This window comes from Typopeltis vanoorti, chromosome 21 (genome assembly GCF_054136105.1).
Source record: "Typopeltis vanoorti isolate ZY-2024b chromosome 21, IOZ_Tvanoo_1.0, whole genome shotgun sequence".
NCBI lineage: Eukaryota > Metazoa > Arthropoda > Arachnida > Uropygi > Thelyphonidae > Typopeltis > Typopeltis vanoorti.
In genome coordinates this window covers 9,579,658-9,595,303 of record NC_143569.1, presented here as the reverse complement: position 1 = coordinate 9,595,303, position 15,646 = coordinate 9,579,658, and the positions used below count along the sequence as shown (strand labels likewise).

Genomic DNA, 15,646 nt, shown 5'->3' with positions numbered 1-15,646 from the left:
GGATCTTGAGGTGATGGTTGACAGTGGATTAAAGTTTTGAGGGACTATTTTGCAAGTTTTGTGAAGACTGCATATCATATTGTTGCTGTGATAAGAAGAACACTGACATGCTAGGATAAGGAGGTGGTGGTACCTCTATATAAGACATTGGTCAGAGCACCCATCGGCTATTGTACAGATTTGGCTACCTAGTTTTCATTGTTTGTGATATGGAAACACTAGAGAGGATCCAGAAAGTAATATCAGGACTCTTAACCGTTGGTTATACTGAGCATTGCCAGAATGTAGATTACAGAGCTTGGTGGATAGAAGGAAAAGATGTGATATGAAAGAGACCTTCAAGCTAATGAAGGAATTTTACTAAATTAATACAGAAGATATTATAAAAGGAATGGAGGATGAAATGGAAAGAATAAGAGGCCATCCCTGGAAATTGTGTGAAGATGTGGTGATGAAGGATGTAAAGAGCAGATTTTTTACATGGAGAGTAGTGGGTGAGTGGACTACATTGCCAGAATGCATTTTGAATATGGGGGAGTGTAAATAATTTCCAAGCAACAATAGACATGTTACTAATTAAGATGGTCTCACACAGTGAGTATGCTGACACCATGGAGCTTACTGTAATAATAATAATAATTATCATTATAAGTATAATTATTTGAAGATGAAATATATTTTCAAGTTTGATATGTTAGCATTTAAGTTAAATGTTAAATTAAATATTAGCATTTAAGTTAATAAATAGTTATTTTATTATCAATCTGCGTTCACATCTATACCATTAAAATCCAATCAAGAAGTTTTATATGTATTTTATGAAAAAAGTGGGTATATTTTGAAAATTAACAAAAATCCTTTCTTCCTCTTCTTCTTCTTTAGGCCACAATGCTAAGAAAGAGCAAAATGAAACGCAGAAATACAGAACCTGTGTTAACAGCAGGGAGTGGTGAAAAGGCTACTGATGAGGGATAATTCTTTCCCTGTGCTCCATAGAAACTGAAGGACATTATTGCCACTAATTAATAGTCAGTGTATTACCAAGTTCTTTGAACTTCATGAGCAGTGCAGAATTAGTGTCTTTGGCACAATCATTTCATCAGTAAATTCACCTTATGAAGAATATTTTGTTTTAAGAGATTTTACTTTCATACTTTTGTGATGTTCCCCCCCTCTCCCCACTTCTTTCAAAGTGCTTCAGATGTGCTTTGAACAACTGTAAATATGTCACAGTTTATGATGTTATGTTACTATTACAAAGTTATAGTTTTTATAGACATTCATAATCTGGCTATTTGCATGTTTTGCTTAATTATTAGTACTAACTGTAACATTTATTTCCAGTACAGTTTAATAACTGTCACTGTCTTTGTGTTGTGAACATATCTTTTGGAGTCGATTGTTGTACTACTGTTAGCAACATACTGGAGGAGAGTGTATATAAACCGCCATTGTGGGTAACAATATTATATATATATATTTGGATTTTTATTTATTTATTATTATTATTATTATTTAGTATATAAAGCTTAAATTCATGAAAGATGATGAAATATATTAATATATTTCTTATTTGGTGAATATAAGGTAGACTATTTAGAAGTCTTGGAATTAGTGGAGTAGAAATACAAATATATTGCTCATTAAAATGAACAATTTAGTACATTTCCTTTGGTTTGCTTCTGTGTTCGCTTTGTTATATTCACACTTAAAAAACTTCATTTGAATTTTTTCAGCTCTGTGCCCTAAAAATCAAAAATGTATTAATATGTGAGGAGAAACCTGGTGGTCATCGCCTTTAATATTAGCTCAAGTATCATCACAAATACTCCATGAAGATGGTCTAGTGTTTTTGAATCAAAGTACATTTTTCAGGACTTTTTTTGGAATACTTTACCATGTACCAAAGGAATCATCACAAAAAAAAAGTATATATTACTGGACAGTTCATGTGCTGAATATTGTAAAGGGTCATCTGCATGATGAAAAATTAGTGTTTAACTTGGGTGCAACTTATTTAAGAAATTTCAGGTTGTCTGTGTGAAATGATACTTTAAAAACAAAGTTGCCTCTTTTATTGGGTTTGTTACTGTTTGACTTCATTTGTTGCATTTAACTTTTATTAGACTTCAATTAGGTAAGTAAACTACAGACTGCTTTTTTTTTTTTAAATATTGACCATTATCAAATGCTGTAGCCTACTGAATTTAACTTGTTTTTCTTCTAAACAGTGCAACATACATGCAATAATAAGTAAATGAACAATTTAGTATGCTTCTGTGTTTGCCTTGTTATATTCACACTTGAAAAACTCATTTGAATTTTTTCAAACTCTGTGGTCTAAAAATCAAAAATGTATCGATATGCAAGGAGAAACCTGGTGGTCATCACTTTCTAGATGTTCCTAAACAAATAATCATTGCTAATATTTTGTAGATATGAACAAAATTTTTACAAACACAAAATGTAGGATCTCTCTCTCTCTCTTTTTCTTGGCTGTTTGTTTGGATGTTTTGAGTTTTTAAAAAAAGAGCATATCTTCTGACTTTGGCATCTTCTGCTTTGTATTTTCAGTACTTCATAGTCTTATGAATTTTCTATCTGTCTTTTATATGGAATGCTGCTGTAGCTACACCGGCACTGAATATATCAAATCTTAATATGATATCTCTTAATAAAGGTTTGCTAACTTGTATGATATAGGGAATTGATGCATATAAGATTAAGGGACCTTTTGCATCGTCTTCCATTACAAAAGTTATTATATGACTAATATAACTTTGACTAAAGTATGTTGATATCAATTATTAGTCTGCTGCTTGGATGCAGGTAAGTTAAAATTTGGACTAGGTATAATTATAAGGATAATAGGTATGTTACAGAAATGTTGTAACATAATATTGAAATTCAGAATTATTATTATTGTTATTACCACCCAAGTCCCCATGGAGTCAAAGACTCACTAAGAGGTCCTTTTATCATACACACAGCTCATCATACCATGCTTTAAACACACTCAGATTTTCTGCAGACACCACCCTCTCAGGCAAGGCATTCCAGTCATTCACAACTCTGCACACAAAAAAAACCCGCTTCTCACTTGCCTGCTCACACCCTCCTTATACAGCATCCAGGAATGACCTCTGGTTCTCCCCTGATCTTCCACTGTTTTCTGTAGAACCTCTCCAACATTGATTCTATAACAACCTCTTACTAGCTTGTAGGTCTCTATCATATCTTCCCTCTTCCTCCTATCCATCAGACTCTGTAAATTGCAATTGTAAATTAAATTACTGAATTTCAATACCCCCCCCCCCCCCCCAAAAAAAAGTGAATATCACATATGTGTATATTTTATATCATATCTGTGAAAGTAAGTTTGGCTATAGCACAACATAAAATTAGTGAATGCATATAAAATTAAAGAAGACATTATATTGATCTTAAAATACAATTTCACATTAAAGAAGACATTATATTAATCTTAAAATACAATATTACAAATGTCTTAAAGGATCAGTACAGTCATTGTCATACATTTTTGCTTTAAGAAAGGTCTAAAGTAAACGCATAAAAAGAAAGAAAGAATGTGCAAGATGAATTCTGTTGTTAGAATCATCAAATGCTTTTGTTGAAAATACTAATGGGAAACTTATAGCCATTACACATAGATGAAAAACAAATCTTGTTGTTTGGATATTTTGGGTTTTAAACAAAGAGCATATCTTCTGCCTTTGGCATCTTCTGCTTTGTATTTTCAGTACTTCACTTGCAAAAATTTATATATATTTGAACCACAACAACAAAAAATTACATGTACATATACAGTCAGTCTTTGACTTATGATGGAGTTCTGTTTCAGTGATTCTGCCATAAGTGGAAAAGCTTGTAAGTCAGAAATCACTATATGAACCATAAGGAAGATATGTTAAAAATTAGCATGCCTGAATGCAAAAATGTGTAGGACTGCTTTGTTATTTTTTAAACTAATTTTACTCTTTGTTTATAGTGAAATAATACAATGTATTATTGTATAAAATAACATAAAATTTGATGTATATTATTATTATTATTTCGGGCGACTCCAGGAGTCCTTAGACTCATTGAGGGAGGCCCTAAACATCATGTCCACACAACTATGCGATTACATTCTCACAGTATCTATCATACCTTGCCTTGAACTCGTTCACCGTCATAGCACCCACAACAGACTCTGGCAGCTTATTCCACTCATTTACCACTCTAAAAGTAAAGAACCCAGCTCTAACACCCCTGCTAACCACACTCTTGCCCAGCTTCCATAGGTGTCCCCTAGTTCTCCCACCACCAGTCCTGATCTCAAAAATATCCTCTGAATTAATCCTATAGAATCCCTTTAGCAATTTGAATGTCTCAATCATATCTCCCCTCCTCCGCCTATCAACTAGTTTCTGCAACCCACAAATCTTCAACCTGTTCTCATATGGTTCATTCCATAGACCTGTTATCATCTTAGTCACTCGCCTCTGGATCCTCTCCACCTCCTCGCCATCAAGAAGAAATCGAGGTGACCAAATCTGGGCGCAGTAGTCGAGATGAGGTCTTATCAAGGCTCAGTACAGAGGTACAATAACTTGCTTGTCTCTGCTCATCAAGGTATTTTTCAACAACCAAGTGAGTTGATGAGCTGATTTAGCTACTTTTGCAATGTGCCCCCTAAACTTCATCTCCCTATCCACCAACACTCCCAAGTCCCTGGCCTCATCAATTTCTTGGAGTACAGTTCCACCAATGTGGCATACTGCTGCTAATCTTTTCACCCCAAAATGCATAACCTTACATTTTGTCACATTAAATTGACATCCATTCTCCTTAGCCCAGAACTCCAATCTATCTAAGTCATCCTGCAAGACTTTGACATCTTCTGCATTCACCTACCCAACTTTGCATCATCAGCGAACAAATGAATTGTTCCACTTAGATCCTTCCCTATATCGTTAATGAACAGATTAAACAGCAGTGGTCCAACCCTGCGGCACACCACTAGTCACAGGCCGTCTTTTGGACTCTACTCCTGAATAAACTACCCTTTGATATCTCTATCTCTCTCTCTATATATCTATCTCTATATATCTCTATATATAGTACTGTATTGTAATAAATAATGAAACATGAATGCACAGTGTTTCTGTACACTTATCAGTAAAACAATCAGCTAGAAATACATTGTAGCAAATCTGCTGCTTTATTAATTGGACAGTTCATCAGATGATGCAGGAGAGGCTAGGTATTCAAAAATGTATTCAAATTCAGGAACTGCAATGAAGCATTCTAAGTACAGTTCACCAGATGCATATGTGGAAGGTCTTCAGGCTCATTTTCAAAGGATGAAGTGAGAGCAGGAGTGGGATTCTTTAAAAATTTATACATTATGCCCAATTTAATTTGTACAGGTTTCTTTTGATTTTCTGCATAAATTTCTGCATTTTGCAACTTGCATCATTCTGTTTACTTTCTTAAATCTCTCCATGTCAGGATCTGTTTCCCCTAACAACTGAAATGTCTTATTAACAGAGACATGTTCCTCTGCCATTTTTTTTAATTTTAATTTTTTTTTGGAGGGGGACTCAGCTTCCCTTCTTGTTCTTCTACTTTTTCCTCTCTTCTTTGTTTGAGAGGCCTTCTTCCATAGCTTCCAAAAAATACTCTACATCTTCATTGTCAATCTCGAACTCATTTTTGGCAGCTCGTTTTAAACACCATTCTTACACTCTGAATGTCACCTCACTTACTGTCAATCACTCCACGATTTCAGCAATAACTTGAGCAAAGGCATTTCTTAGATAATATGCCTTGAAGACAGCAATAACACTCTGGTCCATTGGTCACAGGAGAGAGATGATATTTAGCAAACATGTTAATGGGATGGCCATCATAAATATGAGTGGTTGTAATTCACACACACACTATAAGTTGTGTACTGATTACGTGTATTTTATAACATAATAAAATATGTAGATATTTGGGAACAATGGCACATTATCATGAAACAAAGACAAAATCAATATTTTATTGAATTAGATTAGCAACAGGAGCAGCTTTACCAGTTATTGTTCCAATCAAGTTATTTTTTAAGCAAAATTTTTATAAATGTTGTTTTAATCAATTTCATTTCTAATGCTGTTTAACTTGTGAGATTAGGCTTAAGCTTAGCAGCAATTACCATGAAATGGCAAGAGATACACTGTTCAGGTGGTGAAAACATCCTGTAAATTCTGACTGTTTTTTCTTGTTAGTTTCACTAGTTCTTGCAAGAAAAATTTTGAATAAGAAATTGTAAGAAAGATACTGAATTCACTATATTCATTTTTATTCTGACTTTAATTCTGACCAGAATTCTGACTTTAAAATAAATAAATAAAGGTCTGAAATGTCAATACGCTTATATTAGCAAAAGACATTTTGCTTACCCTCATGCATAATTGTTTTGTTTCAGAAGAGAACATTTAGCAAACAACTTATCATTGCTTGATTAGTTTATTAATCACGCAATGCTTGATTAATAACTAAAGAACAAACTAACAAACTAAAGACCTTTGTTCATTATCCTTGTATATAGTAATCCCATCCACAAAAGGTCAAGAGCCTGTAGTCCTATGAATGGACTAGGGTTAGGAGAATCCTTTGATAGTTATCTAGACTCGAACATTTTCCTCATTCTTTAAGTAACAGTGATATCATCAGGAACATGACTGATCACAAAAGAAAAGTGAGCATGCAGGCACACACACACAGTGTTTCTTTTTCTTTCTTTCTTTCTTTGTTTCCTTTTTTTTTAAACAATAGATGCTAGCATTCATTCTTTGCTAGAAGGAAAAATTTTAAATTAAAAGAGCATGAAAAAAATTATTTACTGATATTTTTACTTCATGGTGATAATGTTTTTGGAATAAGAATAACAGATTAATTATATAACATGCAGTTTATTGAGCATAAATTTATCGTGTAATTTATATATATAAAAAGTAAGTAAATTGCATACAATAATTTTTAATAAAATTTTATATAGCAAATATCTTAACAATGGACATAGTGAAAAATGTAAATTTTATTAAATAACTAAGGTGAATGTAAACCTGCAAAAAATGACTGAATATTAAAAATTTCTAAATTTACCATCTCCGTATGCCACATGTCACTATTAATATAAAGGTGTTGGTATAGCTGTTCCATTATTGTGTACCATTACCATCCCTAAAAAAAGCACTGTATGTGTACATATATATATCATAGGACTAACCACCTTATCCTTGCTACAGTAGCGGTTAAATGTAGAAAAATCCTCGACGCCACAAGGTAAAAGAGGAAGGAAGGAATAGTAAGAAGAAGAAGAATATATATATATATATAAGTACACACCAGAAAGAAGTTGAAAAGTTCACTGCATATATCTGTAAGATATTTTCTGCAGTTGAAAGATGGTATTATTGTGTAATGGATATTGGCAGATGGCTTATGGCCATCTGCCAATATCCATTACACAATACCATCTTTTGGTTGGGTGTGTGTGTGTGGGGGTGGATGGGGGAGGGCATATCCTTTAAAGAATAAAATGTGCTTTTTTTTAGACTGTCTTATTTCAGACTGAAAGCCTAGATTTGTTATAATGTAGGTATAGTATAGGTCTTTTCTTGTTATTTAAAATAAAAAGAAAAATGAAGTGCATGCCACTCATTATGGGGATGTCAATGGAATTGCCCATTCAGAAATGCATTTTTCTAAATTCTTACAGTGCTTAGCCCCTTCAGAAGAGCATCATCTGTGAACACGATTTCCACCATTGTTATCTTTTCCCAAAAATGGGTGTCATTAGAATGCTTGTCTATATAGTTGAGATAACCTGCTCTTCTTAAACAGCCATTCATTTAGAAATAAGATATCCATGAATAATGTCTGTAAAAGAAATATCATTATGGCCAATATCAATTCAACAAAAAAAGAAAGAAAGAAAAGAAAAGAAAAAGCAGAAATGCTGTTAAGTACTAAATAATACAAAGTACATTAATATCACCCTCCAAAATCTGAGGCCTTTTCCTTCTCATTTTGGCACCATGATAGGTACCTACACATGCAGATACACAGGTTGTTTGTCATTAATTCAGATGCAGAAACTCCAGGACTAGATAAAATTACAACATTATAATAAAAATGGGAATTTTAGACCATGAGAAAGTCATAATAAAGGTGCAATATAGATGAAAAATGAAAAACATCCCTGTCACCACAGAGCACAGTCTAGATAGAAGAGAGGATTTAAAATTTGGAAAACAAAAATGGGATGCAGAATTTATGCTTGGTGAGGATATATTGTTGGAGGTGGAGGAAATAAGAGATCTGGGGGTGATAGTGGATGAGGATCTGATATTTAGGGGACACATAGCCAAAATTGTGAAGGACAACACAAAGGCTTCTGGGGATGATGCGGAGGACACTGACGTGTAGAAGTAGGGAGATTCTTGTTCCGTTGTATAGGGCTTTGATTAGGCCACACATGGACTATTGTGCCCATATTTGGTCACCGGGTTTTCAGAAGGATGAAGAGATGTTGGAAAGGGTACAAAGGAGACTGACTAAGGTAGTTTCTGACCTCTGGAATGTCGAGTATAATTGAGAAGATGTAATTTGCAGAGTCTGGTGGACAGGAGGAAGAGGGGAGATATGATAGATACCTACAAGTTAGTAACCCCTTACTTACTACAAGTTAGTAAGGGGTTGTTATAGGATCAATGCTGGAGAAGTTCTACAGAAAATAGTGGGAGAACCAGAGGTCATCCCTGGAAAGTGTATAAAGAGGGTGTGAGTAGGGGAGTGAGAAGCAGGTTTTTTCATGCAGAGTTGTAAATGATTGGAATGTCTTGCCTGAGAGTGTGGTGTCTGCAAAGAGTTTGAGTGTGTTTAAGACACGGTATGATGAGCTGTGTGTGTGTGATAAAAGGACCTCCCAGATGAGTCTTTGACACCATTAGCCAACTTATATTTCACTGGATTTCAAACCAGATCTTCCAAGTACTTTAAATGTTACAGTTAACACACAATAATGAGTAAGTGAAACATTTCAAATTGTAACAGAAAAAAGAACTAAAATCCTAATTTTGGTATATCCTCTAAGATAAAAGTCTCCCAAATTTTTGGCAAATTAATTCAACTATACTTGTTCAGGTCAGAAAAATGCTTCAAAGCCATGGCTGACTAAAAATAATCTTTCAGACCTGCAATGACCTCTATGAAGCACATTAATTTTTCTTTCACCTAATTCTGTGTGAAGGTGTGTCCCAAGTGTGGTCTGCCAGTCCAGACTTGCCATAATAATGTTGCTCAACATTATTATGGCAAGTAATAACTTGCTCAACAGTTAGCTAAGTTGCTTGCCCCATTACTGGCAACTCTTCCACTTTTATAAAAAAAATTCTGTCCATTTCAAATCACTAGTTAAAAATCACATCCTTAAAAATAAAGACATCGTGGTTTGTTTCAATGTCATGCCTTTATTTACTAATGTACCACTAATTCATTAGTGGTACATTAGTATGAATTGACACTCTTGAATCAATAAAGTCTAATCCCTCCCCAATATCTTAGAATTATTTATATTTACTATGCATGCAGGTTACTTTATATGGCAAGAAAAAAGTCTACAAACAGACTAATGATACTGCTATGATTTCCCCCCCCCCCCTTAGCTAACTTTTACATGGGATACTTTGAAAACAAAATACTTATCACAACTGTACACAAGCTCTTTGTGGGGTTATACTTTGTTGATGATGTCTTTGCCATTTGATCCCATGGAAAAGAAAAGACACCTTGGATTCTTTTGTTGCCTTTTGCTACTTACCTAAACAGACAACACCTCAAAATTCACTCCACAGTAGGAAAAGAATCTAATAACTATTTGCCTCTTTTCTTGACACATTAACCACCTGACTTTCAGATTTTACTATCTTTTCTATTTATAAAAAGCCAACCCACACAGGAAGATATCTACATAAACAATCACATCATCATCCAGCCCAACAGTATGGTATTCTAAAAACACTTACACACAGAGCTAGGGATATTTGTTCTAATGATGCAGCTTTCCACTGAACTTAAACATATTCGCCATACTTTCCTGGCCAATGGCTACGGTTCCTACAAAACAGATAAAATACTACATGGTTCTCTTACTTTACCCTCTTCAAACACACAAGAACAAAACACCACTATTCCTATTCCCTATGGCCGAGGTACATCTGAAAGGTTGTCAAAGTACTAATAAAATATAAGCTTCACACTACATGTTAAATTAGCAACTCAGATCCACTCTCCTTAGGATAAACTCTATCCTCTGGCATATCCAAGGGATAGGATTTATGCAGCAGTGTATGAAGTTCCATGTGACTGAGACTTGGCCTACTATAGACAGACAGGAAGATATGTTAATATTTGCCTTGGAAAACATAAAAAAATACATTGTTACCATTATCACTAGTATGGCAAGTATGGACTGGCAGATCATGCTTTGGATACCCCTACACACACAGGATTAGATGGAAGAAAACCAATGTGATTTATAGAAGTTTTTACAGATTAGAAAGGTTATTTTTTTTTTAGTCAGCCATGGCTATAAGGCATTCTCCTAACCTAAGCAAGTATGGTTGCATTAATTTGCCAAAATTTGGGAGACTGTTATCTTAAGATCAATTCCTATATAGCTGTAATACTTCTTTTTTACAACATTAGAGGGTGGAAAATTAGGACTTGAGATCTTTTGTACATTACAATTTGAATTGTTTCACTATGAGTATGAGTAATTCAGAGCACATTACATGCTGGTTTAAAATTGAGTGAAATATAAGCCAGTTAATAAGCAGCTTCTTTTATAAATTAGTTGATTTGGTATTGTAATACTGTTAAAATAAGTTACAGACTTCATGATAAGATATTTCACTATAGTAAATCTAATGCAAAAGAATTAAATATAATACAAATTCTAGTTAAGTTATTTTATTATTATTATATGAGCATTTCCAAGGAATCCAAAGACCTATTGTGTGAGGCCTATTAAATGTTTAACCAAGTAGCAACCATCATTCACACAATTCCTGTCATACTTCTTTTTGAATTCACTCACAAAAAAAAAAAAAAAAAAAAAAAAAAAAAAAAAATTAGCCTTGATATCCTTGCTCAGACTAATAATCAATTTTCAAGAATAACCCCTCTTTTCTCTCTCCCCCCTCATCATGTATTGAAAAATTTCCTCAGTATCAATCCTATAAAACTCTTTTAGTAATTTCCAGTATATATATATTTCTGCCGTACCCAAAAAGTTCTTTTGGTATGTGAATATATGGCTAGTAGAAAAAAAAAAAAGGAATGATTATTCATACCCTTGCTACCCAGACTAATACTCAATTTCCAAGAATAACCCCTTTTTTCTCTTTCCCCCCCTCATCATGTATTGAAAAATTTCCTCAGTATCAATCCTATAAAACTTTTAGTAACTTCCAGTATATATATATTTCTGCCGTACCCAAAAGGTTCTTTTGGTATGTGAATATATGGCTAGTAGGAAAAAAAAAAGGAATGATTATGGGAGGATGGATGATATTAATGAGATAGTAGACTGGCTACTATTGCAGAGGATATAGTTGAGGTATTTCATGAACAAAGGCATTAAGATATTTCATCTCTTCAAGTGTGATATCATGCAGAACTAGAGTGCAGAGGAGTTTTTTGGTGAGTGAGCAGTGAGTATATAACTAATTAAGTAAAGCAGATGTTAATAAGGATGATATATTAGTGCATGTTTTAAGGGAGTAATTCAGTGAATTAATGGCAGCCTTGACCTATTTATTGAACAAGAGTTTTGGTCAGTGTTTCAAGAGAGTGTAATAGTGTTCTCCACTTTACAAAGGGGATGGTAAGACTGAGATTTCAAATTATAGGTCAGTCTATGCATCAAAAGTTAGAGAAGTTGGTGAGAGCTAGGATCCAGAACTGGGTTGATACAATCAGGATCTGCATGCATTTGTTGAAGGAAGGTTGTGTTTTAGCAGTTTATTTACATGTTAAAACAGGATGACAGTTGCACTGGACAAGAAAGAATCATAAGCACTTTTATATTTAGTTTTAAATGGCCTTTAATAGATTGCGCATGACAGTAATTAAACTGGAATGGGTGGAGCAGAGTAATTCTCTTTTCATAATATATGGCAATATATACACATCCAAAAGGAAGTGTACTGTGTGTTATAGGATACTAGGGCAATATGATGTTATTCCATTCATATACAGGTAGCCTATTGTAAAGTTACTTCATATTCTCACACTTGAGTAATGAATAAAACAATAATAAAATTGGTGATACACAATTATTCACAGCTGCTGCAAAGTTGATAAGAATATTGTAAGGAGTAGGGTAGATGCTGTGGCTTTGTAGGAAGATGTGAATAGACTGCTTGATTAGATAATGAGCAAATCTATTAGTTCAATTTGATAAAATGTAAGGGTTTGAAATTTGAAGGCTGGGAGATGGATGCAGAGTATACAGTTGGTGGGGATATTTTGAGGAGATGAAGGAAATAAGGGACTGAGGTAACTGAGGACAAGAATCTCAAATTTAAGAGCCTTCTAGAATTGTAAGGACATCAGAGTGGATTATGAGGTGATGAGATGAAAAGTGACATGCCGATTATGATTCCATTGCATAATGGTTTGATCTGTGCCTTAAATTTGTTCACTGTTCCAAAAATCACCACACACCAACCAACTCATGCTACACATGAAATCTTACTTCTCTCTTTCCTGCTCACATTCACCTTAAACTGCATAAAGGGACGAGCTTTCATCTCCTCAAGGTAATCTTATACAATGAGATTACCTGGTTTTCACAAGACTTTCCTCTTCTGAGATGCTATTTCTTTCCCTCCTCATACACAATATGCTGATGTCCTATCAGGCAGCCATTTTTATTAATAATATAATAAAAATTATATATATATATATATATATATATATATATATATATATATATAATTTTTATTATATTATTTTTTCCCCAGAAGTATAATTTTAGTTAAAGTAAAAATACAATATTCAGTAATTCAAGGTAGTAGAGGTGGAGATGGGCAGGAGGAGATGAAAGCTCATCCCTTTAAGCAGTTTAAGGTGAATATGAGCAGGAAAGAGAGAGGTAAGATTTCATGTGTAGCATGGGTTGGTTGGTGAGTGGATGAGTGTGCGGTGATTTTTGGAACAGTGATGAGATGAAAAGTGACATGCTGATTATGATTTCTTTGCATAATGGTTTGATCTGTGCCTTAAATTTATTCACTGTTCTAAAAATCACCACACACTGATCCACTCACCAACCAACCCATGCTACACATGAAATCTTACTTCTCTCTTTCCTGCTCACATTCACCTTAAACTGCTTAAAGGGATGAGCTTTCATCTCCTCAAGGTAATCTTATGCAATGAGATTACCTGGTTTTTAAGGCACAGTTCAGTCTGTGTGTGACAGTGAGGACCTTCGCAAGATAAATTTTTTGACTTCATGAAGGTCTGGTGATTATCAAAGTTAATAACATCATCTAATTCAGATATCTTTCCAAATTTCAGGTTGCTGATGGTTATTTCTATCCATTCATCTATTCATTGGACATCACCATCAGATGCCATATCAGATTCCATATCTGTTGCTCGGTGATATGGCACACAGTCCTCGCCAGGTGGTCCTGTTGCATGTTTATCCTTAAAGGAGCCTTAAAATTCTATCAGTCATTTCTAGCACCCATCCATTTGTCTACCTTTAAGTATATGATATCCTTAAATAGCCTTCTGTAACACTATATCTCAAAAGCAACTATTCTTTTCTATTTCTATCCAGAACTGAAATTTATTTGTTGCTTGTTTAATTTTCAAAATGGTTCTATACATCCTGAATATCTATGTCTTCAGTTTTTATGTCATCTTTATTATCTTCATTTCCTTTTGTGAAATTTGCTTTAATACAATTTGTGTTCCTTGTGTAAATATTAATAGCATACTGTAGTCTATAATTACACATTTTGATGTAAAGGTAATGAAAGGGAATTTTTTTCATTTCCATTATATGGTAATAAAATATGTTTCTGGTCACTGTGTGGAAGATTTATTTATTTATTTTTTTTTACCTTTAAGCTAGCATTACTTATTTATACTTTTAAGTCTTTTAGAAGAAAAAATTGTATAAATTATTCACATTAGAAGTGAAAATTAACATCAAGAGGAAATTGCATGACAGCTCTTCATTATGACAAGACAATAGAATATTTGTTTAAATGAGGAGCTGCAGTTTATTTTATTTTTATGTTGAATTATGACTTCAGTATGTATATAATTTTTATTATATTATTTTTTTTTCCCAGAAGTATAATTTTAGTTAAATTAAAAATACAATATTCAGTAATTCAAATATAGTCTTTTTTTTAATCACATTTTTTTTAATGTAAGTGAGAAATGAGAGTTGATTTATAGGTATATAAAGTGATATTTGAGTGGATATGAAAAAATCTACAGGAGTATACTTAATAGAGAGGAGCATGAGGTTCTTCATAAAAGTGGAGTAAATCGCTGTGTAGGGAGAAACATTTTTGGATTTCCCAGATGGTTTAAAAGGAATGTGTAATAACATATGTAGTGGGGGAAAAGAGACTGAATACTTAAGACAATGGTATTCAACTTTTTTTTTTTCAGATGCAATTTCCCTTTTCCAGTTCTCTAATGTTTTAAAAATGTCACACACACACACACACAGAGAGAGAGAGAGAGAGAGAGAGAGTCTCTAAGTCTCCAGATTGAAAGTCACTGTTTTATAACAAGATTTATATGCAAGATTAGACTGGATTATCTGGGATGAATTAGTCCATTTTTGGACATCACACAGTGCATTTTTTAAAAGATATACCTCTCCCCTAGTATATGTGTATAACATGTTGGTAAAACAACAAAGGCTACCACCTATTAATATTGGCTTCATTCTTAATGTAGCTAATTATTTCTTATATATATATGTATTTTGTTTTTCTCACATTAACATATATATATTATTTTGTTTTTCTCACATTAACATTTTTATCTATTTAATCACTCCCCTGTTAAACAAGAAAACAAGCATAGTCACTTAACAATAATTTAAGATATGTTATACCTAACTCTGACATGCATAATATTGTTTTATGTCATTTTCATTTTGGTTCAATATTTTAAGGCAGATGTAAATGTATTTATAGAATTTAATTGTAAAGACTTTTTTAAAAGTGATAATTGCATGGTCATACACTGTCAAAAAACAACAACAACAACAGCATACATTTGATGTATGATGTAGTATTCTTCTTGTTTAAGTAATCCAATTGTATAGCATCATTAACTAGATCATCTCGGCTTGATCTATCAATGTATAGTTTGTACATCAACAAGTTTGTACTTAGTACACATATTTTTGGCTGCAATCTCTTATTGCAGTTCATGTGCCAATGCATCTGGTGCAAGCAAAGTGTTTTAATAGAGTTTGATTATGGCCACTAAGATAAGTTATCAAGAAAAAGCAGCAAGCCCACTGATCACCCATTGTAATTGCTGT

At 33.4% G+C, this 15,646-nt stretch overlaps 1 protein-coding gene across 3 annotated transcripts in view; it reads left to right on the top strand.

The window, feature by feature from the left end:
* The window catches only part of LOC150094613 (diacylglycerol kinase theta-like), a 570,433-nt gene extending 556,268 nt beyond the window's left edge, over positions 1–14,165 (top strand). For 2 of the 3 annotated variants that reach the window (XM_090411566.1, XM_090411564.1), the window contains one exon: positions 13,642–14,165. In XM_090411566.1, the coding sequence (XP_090267692.1) occupies positions 13,642–13,866 (225 nt within the window). In that variant the 3' untranslated portion in view covers positions 13,867–14,165. Of the gene's footprint in view, positions 1–882; positions 1,921–13,641 lie in introns of those variants that run through there. The other variant, XM_090411565.1, reaches the window with a different exon arrangement.
* The last annotated feature ends 1,481 nt before the right edge of the window (positions 14,166–15,646 follow it).